Source organism: Phacochoerus africanus, chromosome 3, assembly GCF_016906955.1.
Source record: "Phacochoerus africanus isolate WHEZ1 chromosome 3, ROS_Pafr_v1, whole genome shotgun sequence".
NCBI classification, from domain to species: domain Eukaryota; kingdom Metazoa; phylum Chordata; class Mammalia; order Artiodactyla; family Suidae; genus Phacochoerus; species Phacochoerus africanus.
This window is the reverse complement of record NC_062546.1, coordinates 84,481,363-84,503,510: the sequence shown is the minus strand read 5'-3', so window position 1 is coordinate 84,503,510 and position 22,148 is coordinate 84,481,363. Positions and strand designations below refer to the sequence as shown.

Below are 22,148 nucleotides of genomic sequence, written 5' to 3'. Positions count from 1 at the left end.
CTGTAAACAGTAATAAACACCAGCTGGTCAGAGGTTTGCTAAAGAATTTAGGGGTGAAACGATTTCATCTACAACTCATCTTGAAGTGATTTTAAAAAAATAAGATGGAGTCCGAGTTCTCTGGTTGCCTAGCAGTTAAAGATCCAACATTGTCACTGCTGTGGCACAGGTTCAATCCCTGGCCCAGGAACTTTCACATGTCATAGATGAAGCCAAAAATTAAAAATTTAAATAAATAAATAAATAAGATAGATAAGTGATAGAGTACAACCAAGAGACAGGATGTTATAAAAACAATTCCAATAAAAGTAATTGCCGAGTCTAAGTTGTAGACATACGGGGTGTTCATTACAAAGGTCTTTCAACTTTATAGCCTAACCATAAACAATATTCACAATTACCATAATAAAACAAATATAAAATATTGATTTAACCCCAAATTATAACTATATCACAGAAAGAGGGAGAAGACAAAGATTTTGTGTTAAGGTGAGGGAATAAAAGGAAAAGCACAAAATACTTATCTTTCCTACTAGGCAGTTAATAGATAATATTCAATGTTTTAGAAAATCAAATTAAAAAATAGAAGAAAAATGTGAGATAACTATCAGGAAAACCTCTTTAGTGTTTGCCTCTTGGGGAATCAAGGATTCGAGGGTAGGGAAAGGTGGGGAAGGAAGAGTGCTTTGAGCTTTTATTTATTTATTTATTTATTTTTAAATCTTACAGCACTTGGTTTTTACAGCTATGAACAGGCATTGCTTTGGTAAAAATAAGAAAAAAGTTTGAAAATTAAATTATATGGTGTTTTGTTACCAAGAATTACAAATGAAATAATAATCAGATTACTTACGTAAAAAAAAAAAAGTTAAGTTCCATGTTTTAAACATTTTTCCCTGAAACTTACTTACTGTCAGGTAAAAAAGAAAAGATGATACAGTTTTATAACAACATGACAATTTAATAAATAATAATGTATGCACTCTAGTGAGTACAAATGTGATGAAAACATTCTCATTAAGTTCCTTCAAAAACCTCCTTAGTGAATAATATAAGGGAATGAATACATATGTATGACTGGGTTACTTTGCTGTACAGCAGAAATTGGGACATTATAAATCAACTGTAATTAAAAATTAAAAAAAAAAACTTCCTCAGTGAAATTGTAATTTATACGTACCAAAAGAAAATAATGGTCTTCAGGTTCTGCCCTTAAATATTTAAAGATCACTTGCTCCATAAACCTTTCCATCAAGTCCCAATCTTCAACTATACCATGGCGGATTGGCCACTATGAAAACAAAAAACAAAACATAAATTAAATCTATGTTAATATCAAAATAAACTGGGAATATTAGATAAGGATAGCATTCCTTAGGTGTGATAATGACACACAGATCATTAGAAGATGCATACTTAACTACTGAGAAAAAGGGAATTATTTCTACAACACATTTTCAGATGCTTCCATTAAAAATCATAATGCAAACATGTAAAAATGTTAAAAATTGTTCAATCTAGACGGAAGGTCATTATACCAATCTTTCTGGATTTCTGAAAATTTTGTAATAATGGGAAATGTAATCCACTAAAATTTAGCATATGAAAATTACAGGTTATAACAGTTTCCTTAAGTTTTAATTTATTAGCTCTTTCACAAATATTTGTTGTATGCCTAATATATAAAACACAGTTGATAAGTATATAGCAAAATAATCGTAAATTAAGGAAATAAAATTTTATAAGCAAAATCATATATATTTGAATAGAATCATGCTTCTAAAACTGAGCCCCAGGGTACTACAGCAAATTCACAAAGACACAAATATTTTAAATTTTCCAGGGAAATTTGCTGATACTCAAAATTAGTTCAACACTGCATATCTACTAGTTTAAAGTAGCTCAGTTTCAACATCAGAGCATACTAAATTCCTTTCAGTAACATCACTTCCTTGAGAAGCTGGATTGGCAGAGGTCACCAGGATAAAAACTAAATACCTCCCCCTAAAAACCTATGTAATGTAAGAAATGAGTACGGTGATGGGCAATCTGATTCCAGGTATGAAAAACTGTAAAGTACCCCACAGACACAATGCATCCTAAGAGTCTCTGAGATTATTTACAATTAAAAATATTTTCTTTCCAAATAAGTGTCCTATATTTTTTTTTTTCAAGCAACTACTACGGTGCTACATACATAACAGAACTGTTATTTCTTTCAGTCTAAGTGACACTAAAAAAATCTTACTTAGACACTGAAGGCACAGAAAAAGTTTGCAAATCTCTATAATAAAACAGTTTCACAACACATATAACTAAGCAAAAGATTAGAATTCTGTATGAAGAAATAAAGTACTTAGGACAAGATGATCAACTCGGCTTCTGAGGAAAAACAGAAAGGCTCCTATTCCTGTGTGACTAAAGAGGTCATATCTAAGCTGGGTCTGAAAGGAGCAACCTTGTTAATTTTGTTTGGGTGTGAGGTGGGAGAAGACAATGTAAATAGAGAATAGAAAAAAATAACAAAGACAAATACTGCATAATACACAAACAGTTACCAATGAAAATGGTGTGTGACAAAAGGGTTGGGGAAAGGGTGTAGGCAGAGAGAACTATTGTAGATGAAGGGGACCAAATTCTCAAAAACTTACTTCCCTGTATTTGGGTTTTATTCTATAAGAAATGAAGCATCATTACAAATTTTTATACAAAGCATAAAAGGAATAGCTTTGATTTTTAAGAAGACTATTACAGTAGCATTGGAACAGCTAAAATGAATCTTAAAAGAACCAAGTAAGCGAGAATAAGAGCCCAATTGTAGTATAAATGACACCAGGCCAGATTCAAGATTTCGGTCACTATGAGGAAAAACTCAAAAGATACCAATAGGTTTCTAGCTATAAAGTCATGACGGAAAGGATCAAGACACAAAAGTTGTGTTTTATCTTGTCTTGGAATAAGTAAGAGTGGGGTATATATAATAAATTTTGTTTTGACCTATTAAATTCAAGAGCCAGGTAGCTGGACAGTAGGTAGTTGTAAACAGGGTCAAGGAATTGGTTTGGCTGTGGTTGTATATGAAGGTGTGGATGAGATCACCCATAAGAAGTCTTTAATAAAGAAACAAGAGAGGAGTTCTCGCTGTAGCACAGTGGGTTAAGAATCTAACTGCAGTGGCTCAGGTAGCTGTGGTGGCATGAGTGCAATCCTCATTCAAACACAGGGATTAAAGGATCTGGTTTGTGGCAGCTGTGTGGCCCAGCAGCTGCTGCTCAGATTCAATCCTTGCGCCAGGAACTTACCAGTGCTGCAAGTGCAGCCTTAAAAATAAAAAGGAAAAGAAAAAAGAAAAGAGAATCAAGAACAGTACCTGGGAAATACTGACATGTGAGTAGTGGGCAAAAGAGGAAGAACCATTAACAGTAGGAAAAAAAATAAACAGTAACAAATAAAGAGAATAGTCCAGGAGTTCCTGTTGTGGCGCAGCAGAAACAAGTCTGACTAGTATCCATGAGGACAAAGGGTTCAATCCCTGATCTCACTCAGTGGGTCAAGGATCTGGTAGTGTCGTGACCTGTGGTGTACGTCACATGAGGCTCAGATCCCACGTTGCTGTGGCTGTGGTGTATTTCAGAGTGGAAGGAGGAGCCAAGAGTCAGGACTCCAAGTTCCTTTAACAAATTTATAAAACAGATTCCATACTCACCTCTCTTTTCTTTCTCGCTTTTTTATAATTTAAGGGATCCTATATATATCATTTAGATCATCTGTTCTCTGGATTCTATCTCTCTAGCTTTCTCTGAGACCTATACTCTATCCTTCCGGTTACTTTAATATCTTTTTCTAATGGTTCTTTCATATGAGCATTTAAACATCTCTTCCACTTTAAGCCCACAACTTGTCTCTTCATCTCTCTCCTTCCCAATCAAAGCCAATCCTCACTGAATACTATTGTCATTTTTTCCTGACTACTTTCCTGGCCATTCATAATCCCACCTACTTTTTTTTTGTCTTTTTTTTTTTTTTGCTATTTCTTTGGGCCGCTTCCGCAGCATCTGGAGGTTCCCAGGCTAGGGGTCGAATCGGAGCTGTAGCGACTGACCTACGTCAGAGCCACAGCAACGCAGGATCCGAGCCGCGTCTGCGACCTAAACCACAGCTCACGGCAACGCCGGATCGTTATACCACTGAGCAAGGGCAGGGACCGAACCCGCAACCTCATGGTTCCTAGTCGGATTCGTTAACCACTGCGCCACGACGGGAACTCCCCACCTACTTTTAATCTAGCCTTACAACTCTTCTAAAATTATTCTTACTAAGGTTACAAATGATATCCATGCAGCTAAAGAGAGCAAATAATGTATGGGCTCTGGCTTACATGACAGCAGCATCCCACACTGCTTATCACTGCTTCCTCTTTAACCCATCTAACCATGCCTTCTCAGTCTCCTTTGCAGGCTTTCCACCTTCATTCAACCCTAAATGGTACATTGATCAGACTCTGTCCTCGGCCTACCCCTAGGGAACCTCATCCTTTCCAGAGGTAACTAATACTTTCCAACTATGTGTCTCCAGCTCTTGTTTCTAAACTCCAAGAGCCAAATGTTTGTATAAGCACAAAACACTCATAGTAATTTTTTTTAATGGCTTCCTTTCCACCACAGGACAACAAGCTTGAAATGTAGCAGGCATTTTTTTCTTATTTACCACTATATTCTCAGCACTTAGTAAAGCTGTTTACACATGATAAACATTGTTCATTAATAAATAAGTGGAGTTCCCGTTGTGGCGCAGTGGTTAACGAATCCGACTAGGAACCATGAGGTTGCGGGTTCAATCCCTGCCCTTGCTCAGTGGGTTAACGATCCGGCATTGCCGTGAGCTGTGGTGTACGTTGCAGATGCGGCTCGGATCCCGAGTTGCTGTGGCTCTGGCGTAGGCCGGTGGCTACAGCTCCGATTTGACCCCTGGCCTGGGAACCTCCATATGCTGCGGGTGCGGCCCAAGAAATAGCAACAACAACGACAAAAAAAAAAATAAAAAAAATAAATAAATAAGTTATGAGAAGGGAAGAAAAGAGGTACGAAGGAAGAAATGTGTAAATTAGGCCAAGTCCATTTCTAAAAATAAGGTAATGAGGGTCAGAACAGTGTTCCCCTTTTAGTTCAAGTGAGGGCAGTGACCGAGGGAGCAGACAGACAGAAAGCAACTGAGTTACTAGATTTGTTCTAAATTCTGAAACTTAATGATTACATTCACAAAAATTTCTAACCTACACTGTATTACTAAGACTTACCTATTTTATAGTACATAAATTTATACCTCAATAAAAAGGGAGAGGGAGGAAAAAGGATAGAGAACAAATAAGAAAAGGAAAAATAAAAAAAGAAGAAAAGAGAGAGGTACTTCCAAGTGACTTAAGCGTCAAAAGAGGAGGAAAAGTATGAGTTTGAATAAAGACAGGAGGGAAATTTTTCTAGATATGGCAATGTGGAGGCAAGAGAATGACAATTACACTGATGATTCTGATCAGAAAAGTAAATACTGAAATCTTCCTCTTGAGGGAAAAAACAGTACGGTTAACTTCTACTGTGAAGAAGTTAAAGGTATTAGGCCTGTAATAGAGTGAAACTCCAGATGGCACAATTACTGAACAAAATAACTTTCTGGAAGAAAATGATTTATTTACACAAATCATAAAAATATACCTTTGTTGCATATGTAGGTTTTTCTATTGCTTCATCACCAATGAAGAAGTCTAGGTCATCAACACCTTTCATCACCCTCCTTTGAGCTTGATCACCCACTTTTGCGGACTCCTTAATAGCAATACCTTTAAAATAAAGTTATGTATACATGTCAAAAACTTACTGTTTCCAAGTGAGACAAATTTTTCACTTGTATTTCTTCCATAATAAAATGTTATTAAATAAAACACCATCTAGTATATTCAAATTGTCAAACCCAAGGAGTTCCCGTCATGGCGCAGTGGAAACAAATCCGACTAGAAACCATGAGGTGGTGGGATTGATCCCTGGCCTTGCTCAGTGGGTTAAGGATCCGGCATTGCCTTGAGCTGTGGTATAGGTTGCAGACACGGCTCGGATCCGGCATTGCTGTGGCTGTGCTGTAGGCTGGCAGATATAGCTCCAAGTTGACTCCTGGCCTAGGAACCTCCATATGCCACAGGTGCAACCCTAAAAAGCCAAAAACAAAAAAAAACTGTCCAACTAAAGCAAAGAAGTCATAAGAAACCTATGACATGGAGTTCCCGTCGTGGTGCAATGAAAACAAATCCAACTAGGAACCATGAGGCTGCAGGTTCAATCTCTGGTCTTGCTCAGTGGGTTAAGGATCTGGCGCTGCTGTGAGCTGTGGTGTAGGTCCCAGATTCAGCTCGTGTCTGGTGTTGCTATGGCTATGTGTAGGCCAGCAGCTGTACCTGACTGGACCCCTAACCTGGAAACCTCCATATGCCGCAGGTATGGCCCTAAAAAGCAGAAAAAAAAGACAAGAAAGAAAGAAAGGGGAGTTCCTGTGGCAGTGCATTGGAAACAAATCCGACTAGGAACCATGGGGTTGCGGGTTCGATCCCTGGCCCTGCTTAGTGGGTTAACGATATGCCGTTGCCCTGAGCTATGGTGTAGGTCACATACATGGCTCAGATCTGGCGTTGCCATGGCTGTGGCGTAGGCTGGTGGCTACGGCTCCAATTAGACCCCTAGCCTGTGAAATCTCCATATGCCACAAGTGCAGGCTTTGAAAGACAAAAAGACCACAAAAAAAAAAAAGAAAGAAAGAAAAGAAACCTATGACAAAATTCATTTAACACAAAATCTCTACTTCCATTGAGAAACAAGGCATCAAGTATAAAAAAGCAAAGAAAGGAATTGTAATCCCACCAAGTCAACATACGCTTACGGATGATCAGAAAAAGCACAAATAAACCAAAAACCCCTGAAAAATAGTAATAAATAAAAACAGGGAGGTTGCATAGGGAATTTAAAAAAAAAAAAAGCTTTCTTTATATTTCTATCCTATTTCATCTTATTTGGAAACAGGATCTTTTTTTTTTTTTTTTTTTGGTGAGGGGGGAGAACCATGCCTATGGCATGTGGAAGTTCCTGGGCCAGGAACTGAACCTGCACCACAGCAGTAACCCAAGCTGCTGCAGTGACAATGCCGGATCCTGAATCCACTGCGCCACAAGAGAACTGCTGGAATTTGAGTCTTCCAAGTTAAAGTTGTTAGGGTGAGTCCTAATCCAATAAATGGTGTTGTTATTTTTTAAAAAAAGGAAATTTGGACATAGCCACACACAGAAGAAAAACAATGTAAACATACACCAGGGACAGTCATGTTACTGGAGTGATGCATATTCAAGCCAAAGAAAGTCAAGGATTGTCAGCATAGTGGAAGCTCCGAGAGGCAAGAAAAATTTTCCCCTAGAGCTGTCAGCAAGATCTCGGCCCTGCTGACACCTTTATTTTGGACTTCTAGCTTCCAGGACTCTAAGTTTCTGTTGTTTTAAGTCACCCAGTTGGTACTTTGCTATGGCAGCCTTGGGAAACTAATACAAGCATACACAATAGTCTAATACCAAACTAAAATATAAGTAATGTCAAATACTAGTCCACAAAGTACTTCTATTTTAGTCAGCAAGAGCCAATATTTGAAATCAAAATCTCAGGCAACCAACTATCAATATACTATTTATATATAAAGGCGTGGCAGAAGCAAAGAAAAGCAAACCTGTCCCTCAGTGTAGATAATAAGGAAAAAGACAGTAGTACTATTAAATTAAGACTAGTATATTCATATGAATTAACTATTTCATCAGTGTTACCTAAAAATCATTCTAGGTAATAAAGAATTAGATTAAGCCTAGTTTCTTAGATAATCAGTCTCTAGGAAAGTACACCAAAAGTATTCAGAAGTATAAAAGTCAAGTGGGTTAAGGATCAGGTATTGTTACTGCAGCAGCTCAGGTCACTGCTGTAAAAATTCCTGGCCCTGGGAACTTCTACATGCCTGTGGTGCAGCAAGGTACCAAAAGTCAAACAGATTTTTTTCTAGAGTGGAAAAAATACATAATAGCTCCCCTTTTAGAGACAATTTTTACACATATTTCACACATTCAATTTTGTTCTTGCTACATATAATGACAAAATGATTGACCTGTCCATGACAAAACAATTGATCTGTCCATATCCAATAAGTGCCCAATTTAGACTAAATTTTTAGTAATTTCTACCTTGTTCTCAGCTTCACAGATTTTTTGATCCTAAGCTGCTTTCAATATTCTCTGTATGCTTATGTTTCCAATTCCTTCCTATATTCATAAATTAGTAAGGATACACAAAAATATTCAATCACACAAACTACAGAACAAAACACGTGACAATTCCAAAATTAAACTGTCTAGGAGTTAGCACCACCAAGCAATGGGGCAAAAGATTTGTCATTTGATATGCTAAAGTAGGCAGAAGGTCCAGTAGATCAGAGGCATTACTATATAATGTACAAAAGGTGAATTGGAAAGTAAGGAGTGCAAAAATATGTCCGTCAAGGACCAGACACATAACCTGGGCTAGCAAATAGGAGCACTGACAAACCAAATGTGAGAATATTATTTAAAAACTTCTAAAAGACAAACTGTTGAAAGTTGATGGTCATCTAAAATAAAATTAACAGGCATTTCCATCGTGGCACAGGGGAAATGAATCCAGCTAGGAACATGAGGTTTCGCGGTTTAATCCCTGGCCTCACTCAGTGGGCAGTAGGTTAAGGATCTGGCGTTGCTGTGAGGTGTAGTGTAGGTGGCAGACGCGACTAAGATCCTGCATTGCTGTGGCTGTTAGTATAGGTCAGCAGCTGTAGCTCCAATTAGACCACTAGCCTGGGAACCTCCATATGCCTTGGGTGCAGACCTAAAAAGCAAAAAAAAAGTAAAGTGAAGTTAACAAAAAAATAATACAGAACAGAAACCATGTAGGTAAGTATGGTCATAAAGTATCAGAAAACAGCTGAAGTGAGCATCTCTAAAGATGAAATGCCATCCTTATTTTGAAACATAGGCTCTTGTCAGGGATGTCAACAAGCTCAAGTCCTGCAAACAATAATCATATCCACAAACCACTGTAGGAGTCATGGTAGGAGTATGAACAGGGATGCATTACTTAACAGTTATACACACACATTGTTAACAGCAATATCCTCAAAGCAGAAAACTGTTTAATTATCAACTCATTCACTTTTGTCTTTAAAAAAGATATTTGGTAGATTTGGTAGATGAAGAGCTAAAGAGAGAACTGAAATGAATTGTCAGAGGTATGGAAATGAGGCCACACTTAGAACTTGGCAAACCAGGTTTTTAAAGGATTAAATCTTAGAGAGTATCAGAAATACTTCTTGTACTTTCTTGTACTTTATTAAGAAAAAGATATTAAATAAGCTTATTTGTGGCTTAAAGGAAATACTTACAGGAAGGGATGATAAACTGTGGTTCTGTATTTCCAGCATAACCTAGTTTGGTATACCTGAAAAACAAAAAGAATTTTATAAGGATTTCACTAACATCTTAGCAATTATAAATTTAAATCTTAGATATCCATTTGTTATAGAATGAGAGTCCATTGTGGGTAAATAATATACAAAATTCTATAGCTTCAATTCAATTAAACATCCCTACTTTCAAAATGATATCAAAATTATAAATATTCACAGCTTTCAACCAGAATTTCCACTTTTAGAAATTGATCCTACAGGGATACTCATACACATAGGTAGGAAGTAACATATAATGGGGCCTTATGCAACAATCTTGCTTATGACAGCAAAACACTGAAAATAAGGAGCCATCAAAAAAAAAAAAACTTGTTAAATATGCTACATTTACACTGCAGAATATTATACAACTATTAAAAAAGAGACTGAAGTTCTTAATGTATAGATATGGAACAATTTGCAAAAGGTATTGTTAACTGAACAAAGCAAGGGACAGAACAATGGTTCAAGTATGCAATATTTATATAAAAGTAAAGAGTAGAACATATAAAATATATTTGAATGTACAGCACAGAATATCTCTGGAAGAGTGTATTTTGGATGCCTCTAGAGAAGGGAAACTAGGTAAGTAACACACAAGGGTACCGAGTTTTTTTAATGCACATCATTTCATACTATTTGAATATACTACTATTTTAAAAAAACTATCAATTTTAAAATGTTTTGCCACAATAGATTCAGCCTGTATTCTTACAATAACAAAATAATAACAATAACAACAATGATTAGAAACTACATAAAAGCTGAGTTTTGACAAACAGCATGTTCTATACTTATGAGATAGCCAGACACTTTTTGGTTATGAGCGGAAACCTAGTATCTATGAGCAGGTTTTAAAAAGAAAGAAACAATATTTTCTATTATTCCACATTCAAACCCACTACAAAACAGCAGGCACGTAAACTGCTGTGATATTCCTAGATTCTAATATCTGCAGAAATACTTTTCTAATATAAAAAGGAGGAAAAAAAATCTCTTTGGGGTATATTTTAGCCCCAAAATTAAGTTCAAGAACTGAGAGTGCCAAATAGACTAGATCATTAAAAATCGGGGAAAACATAAACTGAACATATAACTAAACATAAACTAAAAATTGAAGGTATTGGCTAATATAATTAAGACATTTTTACAATGAACTCTCAAAGTTCTTGAGAGTCACCATAGGGAAAAAACTGTACAAGTAGATGACAGAAGAGTTTCTCTAATTTTTTTTTTTTCTCTACAAGGAAACTTCTTTCTCACAATTAATTGGCATTTGATAACCTCAACACTTGAAATTATAATTTAAAGATGTAATTACTTCACCTAAACTGAAAAATTCTTGGTTTTCACTGACAAATGCAAAGTTAAATTTTTGTAGTAATACAAATAGATTCCAAAACAAACTTTTTCATATTAAGATTTCTTGCGTTCCCTGTCATGGCTCAGCAGAAACCAATCTGACTAGTATCCATGAAGACATGGGTTCGCTCCCTGGACTTGCTCAGTGGGTTAAGGATCCAGTGTTGATGTGAGCTGTGGTGGGTCAGAGGTTAGGCTTTGGGTTAGGGTTAGGGTTAGGGATAGGGATCCTGTTCTGATCCTGCGTTGCTGTGGCTGTGGTGCAGCTACAGCTCTGATTTGACCCCTAGCCTGGGAACCTCCATATGCCGTGGGTGCAGCCCTAAAAAGCAAAAATAAATAAATGAATAAATAAATAAATTCTAAGCATACAAATATGTTCCTCTCTTATTTACAACACTGTTCTTCAGACTTAAAATCTAATACTGGCCAAATAACATAGCAAGCCATTTTTAACTTTACTTTTCCAAAGTGAATTTCTATTTAGATTTTATAAATTCTGCTAGTACACTTTATTTTTCCACAGCCCTTGCAATTTTCTATTAAGTTTTGGGGGTGTTCAAAAAGTCATTTATATAATTAAGCAACTTAAGAAGTCAATACCTAACCAGATTATACAAATCTACATTTCAAATATTCACACACACACCCCAAAAGCTTTCTAAATTGCCTTCAGAAAAACTTCCTTCAGGCAACTAGCAGATACTTTGATAACATTTCCTCCTCGTAAGTTTTAAACATAGGGTCAAATAGCTTTGATTTTTCTTTAATTTGCCACTTGGATAACATCATTTAGTGTAAGATTCAGACATGGGACAAACTTTCTCACGTTCAAGCTATTTACTCAAATCGATCTACAGAACCACACAATTGCCAGTAAAATCTCAACAACTTTTTTTGCAGAAATAGCCTACCCTAAGTCATATGAAATCTTAAAGGCCTATAAATAGCCAAAACAACCTTGAAAAAAGAACAAAGTTAGGGGTTTCACACTTCTTGACTTCGAAACTTATTACAAAGCTACAGTAACCAAAGTTGTATGGCACTGACATACAGACAGGAACATGGACAAATGTAAAAGAACAGAGCCCAAAAGTAAACCTTCCCATATATGGTCAAATGATTTTTGATAAGGGTGCCACGACCATTCAAACAGGAAAAAGAGAGCATCTTTTTAAGAAATGGTGCTAGGAAAACTGAATATCCAATAATTAATGAACCTGGACTTTTATCTTACACCACATACAAAATTTAACTCAAAATGGATCATAGGCCTACATGCAAAAGCTAAAACTATGAAACTCTTAGAGGAAAATAAAGGGGATAAATAATGTTTTATGATATTAAACTGACAATTATTTCTTGGATATCACACTACAAGCAGGCAACAACAAAAAGATAACCGAACATGATCAAAATTAATAAGTTTTGTGTACCAAAGGACAGTATCAATAGTGTGCAAAGGCAACCAATGAAATGGAAGAAAATGCTTGTAAACCATGTTTTTGATAAGGAGTTAATATCCAGAATATATAAAGAACTCTTACAACTCAAAAACAAAGTAAACAAACAACCCAACTTTTAAAATGGGCAAGGCAAAGTTCCTGTGGTGGCACAGCAGAAACAAAACTGACTAGGAACCATGAGGTTGCAAGTTCAATCTCTGGCCTTGCTCAGTGGGTTAAGGACCCGGAGTTGCCATGAGCTGTGGTGTAGCTCGCAGACATGGCTCAGATCTGGCGTTGCTGTGGCTGTGGTATAGGCCAGAAGCTGTAGCTCTGATTAGACCCCTAGCATGGGCACCTCCATGTGCCCCAGGTGCGGCCCTAAAAAAAAAAAACCCAAAAATAAAATAAAATGGGCAAGGCACTTGAAAAGATATTTCTTCAAAGGAGATATATGAAAGCTCAACAAGCACATGAAAAGATACTCAACATTATTAATAATTAAGAAAGTTCAAATCAAAACCAAAATAATACACCACTTCACACCCATGAGAATGGCTATTACCAGAAAAACAAACAAACAAAAATATTGGTGAGGATATGGAAAAATTGGAAACTTGCACATTGCTAATGGGAATGTAAAATGGTGCAGCAGCTATAAAAAACAATATGGTAATTCTCAAAAAATTAATCATAAAATTACTATATGATCCAACAATGTTATTTCTGGGTATATTAAAAAAAAATTGAAAACGGGCTTGAATAGATTTTTTCACACCAATGTTTACAACAACATTATGCATAACAGACAAAAGGTGGAAACAACCCGAGGGGCCAATGACAAATGAATGTAATACATGTATATACACGCATACACACAATGGAGTATCAGTTAGCCTTCAAAAGAGAGGAAATTCTGACACATGCTACATACACTATGAATGAACTTTTAGGAAATCATGCTAAGTGAAATAAACCAATCACAAAAGGTCAAATACTACATGATTCCACTTACATGAGGTACTTAAAACAGTCAAATTGATAGAGACAGAAAGTAGGATGGCACCTGCCAGTGATGTTGGGTGGGGTATGGTTGTTGCTGTTATATACACACAGATGAAAACATTCTGAGGAAGAATGGTGGTGACAGTTGTGAATGTACTTAATGCCACTAAACTGTATATTTAAAAGTGGCTAAAATTGTCAATTTTATGTTGTGTACATTTTAATAACACAATTTGAAAAAAAGGCTAAATTTGGCAGCTACTTGAGAAAAAAATTAAACTTGGTACATACTGTACATGTTAAAATAGTATAAATCTAAACATATTTTCATAGTAAAAGGGGGATGGGAACATGAACCATAAGTTTTAAAAGGAAATGTAGCAAAATTTCTTTATAACCCTGGAGTAGGGGAATCTTTCTAACTATACTTCAAAATCTAGATGCTAAAAAGATAGGTATCTCAATGATATGAAAATTTAAAACATACCTGAAGTAGCTAAAAGAAAAATGACCAAAAGAGAAAAATTATCTGCACTCAGAGACAGTTGCTCATCTTAACATAGAAGGATATCTAGAAGGTAATGACAACAAAGGAGAGAAACAGGAGGGAAGGAAGAAAGAAAGGCAAAAGACATTAACGATTCAAAGAAAAAGAAATACAAATGACAATAAATGAAAAGATGCTCAACTTCATAGCGTAAAAAAAATTAAAAGCACACTGTAGTAACTTTTATACATTCCTAGTTGGAATGATACAAAATAATCAAAATCATTTGTAAGTAATATGGCCACTTTGGAAAACACTTAAACATTCACTTACCATATGACCCAGCAACTACTTCTAGACATATACCAAAGAAAAATTAAAGGGTATGTCCACAAAGATGTGTACCCATTTATTCGATCACAAGAGTATTATTTGTAATGGCTCCAAAATGGAAGCAAACCATAGGTTCATTAACAATAAAACAGATAAACAAGGTTTGGTATAGTCATACAAACCAAAATCATTCCATATGAAGACTCTGGAAAATGTAACCCACTCTCCAAGAAAAAGACATTCGAAAGGATGAAACAACCCAATGTTAGAATTATCAGATAGACTTGAAAGCACTGATAACTATCACGATAAAGAAAAATATACATATAATGACTAATTAAAAAATCATGTATCATATGATATCATATATTTTATACATACAACATATATATGATACATATATTTTATTTTACATATCATAAAATATCATCTCATAAAATATCATTAAAACTATAAAGAGAACAAATGGAAAGTACAGAACTGAAAAATACAATATCAGATATAAAAAATTTACGGGGGAGTTCGGTGGTGGCTCAGCAGGTTAAAGATTCAGCATTGTCAATGCTGTGACCCTGGTTACTGCTATGGTCTGGGTTTGATTCCTGGCCCAGGAACTTCCACATCTAGAGGGCACATCCAAAAGGGTTGAAAAAGAAAAAAGTATAAAAAAGTCTCAATTCAATGGAGGGAGAAAGGAGTCTGCTAAGCACTGAAGATAAGCATGCTCAGGGACAGAGATGGAGCCAGAGTCCAGGACAATGGTATATTTGCACATTTAAAGAAGAAATTTAAACACTAATTTTATATAAGCTTTTATAGAACATAGAGGAGGAAATCTATGACAAATCTTTTCACAAAGACAGCATAATTCTAATATCAAAATCAGATAAAGACATTCCAAATAAAGAAAACGGTAGACCAATATCCATGATCATAAACATAAAAATCCTTAACAACTACAACACACAAAGAGGATAATACATTATAACTTAGTTGGACCTTTTAGCCCAGGAATCTAAGCATGGTTTAACAGTAGAAAAATCAAAGCTCTACTTTTTAGAATACCTCAGTGAATTTTACTGAAGACCACTCCTCAACATGCTATACAAGATCTGATCCCTATTTACCTTCCCAGACTGATCCAAATATCCATAATTCACTATTATAATCCTCAATTCCTGCAATACACTCTGTTATGTGTAAAGGAGAAAGAATTACTCTTATAAAGCCTTGATTAATTATAGTTAGGAACAGAAAACATACATCCTAGCATATACAAAATATAAATGCTCATCCTTCTTTTCATTATTGTTTTCGTCTTAGGTTATCCTAATCCTTTCTTTCCTCACAAATGCTTTTCAAATTTTCCATTTTCATCAGTCCTTCTGGATACATTTGATTTTTTTGTTGTTGCTGGCCACACCACGTTCCACAGCATGTGCAAGTTCCCAGGTCAGGGATCCAACCTGCACCACAGCAGGGACCTGAGTTACTGCAGCAACAATGCTGAATTTTTAACCCACTGCACCACAATGCAAGTCCCTCATTTGATTTTCATATTATGATTCCCAGGCAAAATCAGTAGAGTCCTAATACCTTCCAATTTGCTATTCCTTAATAAATGGTGTATGTGTTTCTGTGTATGCATATGTGTATATATTTTTAATAATTAATTCTATTTTATCACTTTGAAATATCTCAAAACTACTTTCAAACCAACTCCTTTTTAAATGTCAGTTCTTAGCAGGGAAATTACATTTTGTGAATACCCTAATACTTCAATATCAAATATTTTTATGCCAACAATTAATATTTACATGTAGAGTAGAAATAAAACTACAAATCAAGAACAATTCCATTCTAGAATATATGTATGTACTTTCTATTCTGCAAGTCTACACAAGAAATAGTAAATTCTGGCTATCTACAGAGAGCAGGATGGAAAGAAGGGAGAATTTTGTTTTTCAAATTTATACTGTTATCTTAAATGCACATAATTATTTTTAAAATAATTTTTGAATAAGTAACATTAGCTCATGATTAAAGTTATAAGTAAAAAAAGAAACACTCGAGTAAACTGTTTGTTTCCCTAACACCTAAAATGTACTAAATTAAGTTACCCTACCAGACCTATCTCCTAGCCACCCAGGTGCTATCCCAAGAGTCAATTACTAATGTATTTCAGAAATAATTCATACATAGACAGACATATATATATATTACTTTAATGTGAAACATGTCATTGGGTTATCTGGGCAGTGAAATCATACATCTTTTTCACTTCTTTATGCTTTTCTATACTAGAAAGAAAGTGTCATGGAGTTCCCGGTGTAGCACAATGGGATCAGAGGTGTCTCTGGTGTACTGGGATGCAGATTTGATTCCCAGCACAGTGGGTTAAGAATCTGGCAATGATGCATAGGTCGCAACTCTGGCTTGGATCTGATCTCTGCCGGGGAACTCCATATGCCACAGGGCAACCAAAACACAAAAAAATAAGGAAGACATGTAGAAATGGTTTTTAAAATGAGACCATAAAGTGGAAAAGGCAAGGCTAGGGAGTTCCCATCATGGCTCAGTGGAAACAAATCTGATTAGTATCCATGAGGACACAAGTTCAATCCCTGATTCTCGCTTGGTGGGTTAAGGATCTGGCGCTGCTGTGAGTTGTGATTTAAGTCACAGACGCGGCTTGGATCTGGCATTGCTGTGGCTGTGGTATATAGGCCTGTGGCTACAGCTCCAATTCGATCCCGACCCCTAGCCTGGGAAATTCCATATGCTGAGGGTGCAGCCCTAAAAAGACAAAAAAAAAGAAAAAGAAAAAGAAAAAAGGCTAGGCTATCCAATCTAAGTTTATGAACTTATAAGGGCAATACAATACTCTGAAAAACTAAACTAAATTTCTTCTTTGTAGTCCAAGGAAGCAAGTTAAATATACAGAAAATCTCCCTGGAAAAATCTACAGTGGTTTTGGCTAGTAAGGTTGGACATTGCTTTGAGAGAGGAATACAGTAAAAGAGAGGATTCAGAAGCACTTTTGAAGTTATCAAAGTGATCAGAAGAATAGCAGTGGAAATGTAATAGAGTTAGAAGAAAGGGAAAGTTGCCTAGTAGCAATTAATGGCAGAAAAAAAAAAAGAATATCGTCTAAGAAATGGTTAATTTATCAGTTATAACGCCTCTGGGTAGGGGGAAAGTGGATTTGAGGAGTTATTTATAATGCTTTTTTCATTCTTAAAAAACAAAAAAAGAGGAAACAAATACAAAATTCTAGAGGTAATAACTGATAAGGAGAGGTATATGTTGTATTATTCACTACACCTTTCTTACAGGAAGAGATTAATTTATGGGAAAAAAAAAGTCTTATGCTTGCAGAATAAAAGCAGTAGCATCCCTCATGCTGGATATATTTTTAATTCTTCAAATTCATCTTTACTTATCAAAAGCATATAGATGACAAAGAGTACTTTCTTACTCAATACAGTGGTTCCGTTTTTGCTTTGAAAAACATATCACAGAAAAAAAACTATTTGAAGATTCCAACAAGTTACTAATACTGAACCACTAAATGGGAATAGAATCTTTAAAAAGAAACCAAAATCACATTTCAAAAATGAATGTGAATTTAAAAAAAAAACCTGAGGAAAAAAAAAAAATCAGTCCAGAAAAGAACAAATATGAGCTGAAGTTAGTATATTAACTACAGTGTATGACCCTATAGACTACAAAAGGGAGAACAGCACTAGAGTTTCAACCTTCATTGTTTCAACAATTTTAAACAATATAACAAAATGAATATAAGAATTGAGACCCTAGATGGAGTTCCTGATGTGGCACAATGGGATTGGTGGCATCCTGGGAGCGATGGAACACGGGTTCGATTCCCAGCCTGGCACAGTGGGTTAAGGATCCAGTATTACCAAGGCTGTGGCTTAGGTTGCGGCTGAGGCTCAGATCTGATCCCTGGCCCAAAACTCCATGTGCTGCAGGGGTGGCCAAAAAATGGAAAAAAAAAAGACCCTAGAACTTCCAGATGGAAAGAACCTTAATAACTTAGTGCAGTCCATTTTCCAAAATTTCTTGGTATTGAGAACTACTAATTTAAAGCTGAAAGAATTCTACCTCAATATGAGTAACTGGCTTCCACTCTTAGCACATTATAATAAATAAAGCATACCTATATACAGAGAATGTTACATAATGAGCATATTATTTTCTAATTTTAGATGAAAATGGAGGTCTACAAGTGAATCCCAATGCCGACTTCCTAATACCTTCATTCTCAGCTTATAGTTTTCTTCATGTTTTCAGTGTTAGGAACTTTTAGAACAAGAATGAAATGGCTAATTCACAGAGAATATTAGATATAAAAATAACTACCAATTGTTTAAAAAAAAAGCATTTATAATTTCCTCCAATGTTCCTCTCATTACATGAAAGTCACTATTTAACACAAAAAGTCTGATAGACTGTTGTATGGAAGAACCTGGACTCCTAAATGTCAGCAAAAATATTCTCCCAATTTTTTAGGCCTAAGGCTTAAAATCTAACTCCTTTTCATTGGCAGAGAGGAAAGAACATGGACCACAAAATCAAAAAGTCATGAGTGAAATGTCTGTTCCATCATTTACTATCCTACAATTATAGGCTTTATTCCTATGAAATAAAACAGAATTCACAAGGCTGTCATGAGAATTAAAGAAGGTATCAGTGAATGTCACTAAGTATTAAGCAAACATTTTCTTCCCCAGGTCATCTTCCTTTTTCCAAAGTCCTTCTTTTCTCTACTGATTCATGTAATTATTTTCTCAAAGACTCTTAGCAATGTCTTCCAAGTCTCTTTGCTACTAACCAGTCCAAGTGTCCATCACTAACATGTAGATTATTTACCATGACAGAACCCAGTCACAAATAGCCACAAATTGTCTAACTCCATTTATATGAAATAGCCAAGAAGGCAAATCCACAAAGATAGGAAGTAAATTAGCAGTAGCCAAGGATTGAGGGCACGGAGATCAGAGTTTCTGCTAATGTGTATGAGATTTCTTTTGGGGGTGATGAAAATGTGTTCTAAAATTGACTGGGGAGATGACTGCATAACCTGGTAAATACACTATATCATTCAACTATACACTTTAGAAAAATAAATTTTATGGTATATGAATTATATCTGAATAGAGCTTTTAAAAACAGAATACTAGACTCAAACTAATACTGTAAGAATTTAACTTTTATCAGTCTTCTGCTTAATGATCTACAAAATCAACTGCCCACAATCAAATCATTTCAACATAATAAGCCCCATTTAAAACACTTCTGAAATTAGGCAGGATATAAATAAAATAAAATACTTGCCGTCCCACAACTCCCAACAGGAATACCTCAATTCCCAGTACGGCAATCTCCTAACTGATCCCTCCCTCAAATATTTTGAAAATCCTCCCTGACTTCCCTTCATCAATAAAATACCTCATGGACATAACTTGGAGAGTGAACAAAAGACATCTCGCATCATAAAGCTTTCAATTTAGTTTACATATCTTACATTGATTGACAAAGTCTTCCTACCCTTCCATCTATCATATTCTATTACGGGTTTTCCAAGGATCTGATCAAATTCATAAACCATTTTCCAAATGCTATAGTACTTATTAATCTCCCCAAACAACTAAATACTAAAATGCCATTCTTAATTATTTCACTTACATTAGGTTCATCTCTGTAACATAACTGTAAGGCCTCAAGTATAAAATCATGCCATACCTTTTCCGTATATACCAAAGTATTCAGCATAGAACTAAGAACATTGTAATACTGAAATAATTACTTTCAATACTCTTATGTAATAACTAAAGCCGCCATTGTTTATTATAGTATGTAAATTACTCTGCTATGCACTTCTTATTACCTCTAATATTTACCATTACCATAGATGTTCTCTTTTTTTGGTCTTTTCTAAGGCTGCACTCACAACATATGGAGGTTCCCAGGCTACGGGTCTAATTGGAGCTGTAATGCCGGCCTATGCCACAGCCACAGCAACGCAGGATCCAAGCCATGTCTGTGACCTACACCACAGCTCACAGCAATGCCAGATCCTTAACTCACTGAGCAAGGCCAAGGATCGAACCCACATCCTCGTGGATACCAGTCAGATTCATCAACCACTGAGCCACAACAGGAACTCCTATTCATTATTTTTTAAAGTCAAATACCAAATGTATATTGAGTCCTCTGAGTCTAATAAAAACAAAATTCTTTGGGGGGAGTTCCCTGGTGGTGTGGCAGGTTAAGGATCCCATGTTGTCACTGCAGCAGCTTGGCTTAGATCCCTGTCCTGGGAACTTCCATATGTCACGGGCGAGCCCCCCACCCCAAATCCCTTTCAGAGTCCTATATATATTTTTTTTGTCTTTTTAGGGCCAAACCAGAAGAATACGGAAGTTGCCAGGCGAGAGGTCAAATTGGAGCTGCAGCTGCCAGCCTATGCCACAGCCACAGTAACAGCAATGGAGGAGCCAAGCAGCATCTGTGATCTATGCTGCAGTTTGCAGCAAAACCAGATCCTTAACCCACTGAGTAAGGCCAGGGATGGAACCTACGTCGGCTTCTTAATCCTCTGAGCCACAATGGGAACTCCCATAGTCTTATATTCTTAAGCTCTTTTTATTCTTTTTTTTTTTTTTTGTCTTTTTGCCTTGTCTAAGGCCACTCCCTCGGCGTATGGAGGTTCCTAGGCTAGGGGTCTAATCGGAGCTGTAGCCGCCGGCCTACACTGCAGCCACAGCAACTTGGGATCCGAGCCACGTCTGCGACCCACACACAGGATCCTTAACCCACTGAGCAAGGCCAAGGATTGAACCTGCAACCTCATGGTTCCTAGTCAGATTCGTTAACCACTGCGCCACTACAGGTATTCCAAGCTCTTTTTATTCTTAGAAACGACTATTTCATTTCTACGTTTTATATAATCATTAATGAGGAATAATTTCTTTAATGCATCAATGATTTACTTTCAAACTGCAGCTTAACAAATATGTAAACCTTCATTTTGGAGCCTTAACCCACTGAGGAGATCAGGGATCGAACCCACGACATCATGGTTCCTATTTGGATTGTTTCTACTACATCACAACAGGAACTCCTGAGTTAACAATTTAATCACCCTTTTTGAATGGGCCAGTACAGCAGTGGACTCTGGAATAAGACTGCCTCAGGGCCTAAATTCTAGATCTACTACTCAACTATTTACAAGAGCAAGTTGCTTAAGCTCACCATACCTCAAGTTCCTCTGCTCGAGTTCACCATACTTTAAGTTCCTCATCTTTAAAATGGTAACTATACAATAGTACCCACTTCACAGGGTTTCTGAGAATGTTATAAATAATTATCTCAAAAACAAAACTCTTTTAAAGAGTCTTGGAATGACTGATTTGTAACTGTCCCATGTAATAAGTCTTTAAATAACTGAAATGCAAAACCTAAAATGAGTATCTCTAAGATTTAAATGCCTAAAACAATTTTTTAAAGCACATTTCTGTGAAAAGAGCATTAATTTTATGAAAATGGTTTCTAATATTATGTTGGGGAATAACAACAAAAAAAAATCACAGGTTTTCATTTGTACCTTATATATGCATTCTTCTTTATAACAGAAACACTAAAGAATTCTGATGCATGTGTAGTACCACGCCTCAATCAAAATTACTTTAACTACAAATAACATACATATGTTACTTCAACTATTAACAAGAAACTTCAATTGCTGTAACTCATAAATGTGAACTCCTAAGACGATTTAACAGAACTTAACAATGCTATCTATAACTAAAAACACTTCTAAAGACATTTCTCAACTCTAGACCTCTTTAATTTATAAAGAGTGGATTAAATTATATTAATATCTTTTTCAGCTCCACAATTCTGTGCAATTAGGTACTTTTATTTCACTAAATTTGTGTCACAAA

General features: G+C 35.9%; 1 protein-coding gene across 1 annotated transcript in view; it reads right to left on the bottom strand.

Moving 5' to 3' along the window:
* The window catches only part of ACTR3 (actin related protein 3), a 62,243-nt gene that overhangs the window by 32,176 nt on the left and 7,919 nt on the right, over positions 1 to 22,148 (bottom strand). The window contains exons 2-4 of the mRNA XM_047772086.1: positions 9,484 to 9,539; positions 5,709 to 5,833; positions 1,181 to 1,291 (exon numbers count right to left, since the gene is read on the bottom strand). Coding sequence (XP_047628042.1) covers positions 1,181 to 1,291; positions 5,709 to 5,833; positions 9,484 to 9,539 — 292 coding nt within the window. The remainder of the gene's footprint in view (positions 1 to 1,180; positions 1,292 to 5,708; positions 5,834 to 9,483; positions 9,540 to 22,148) is intronic.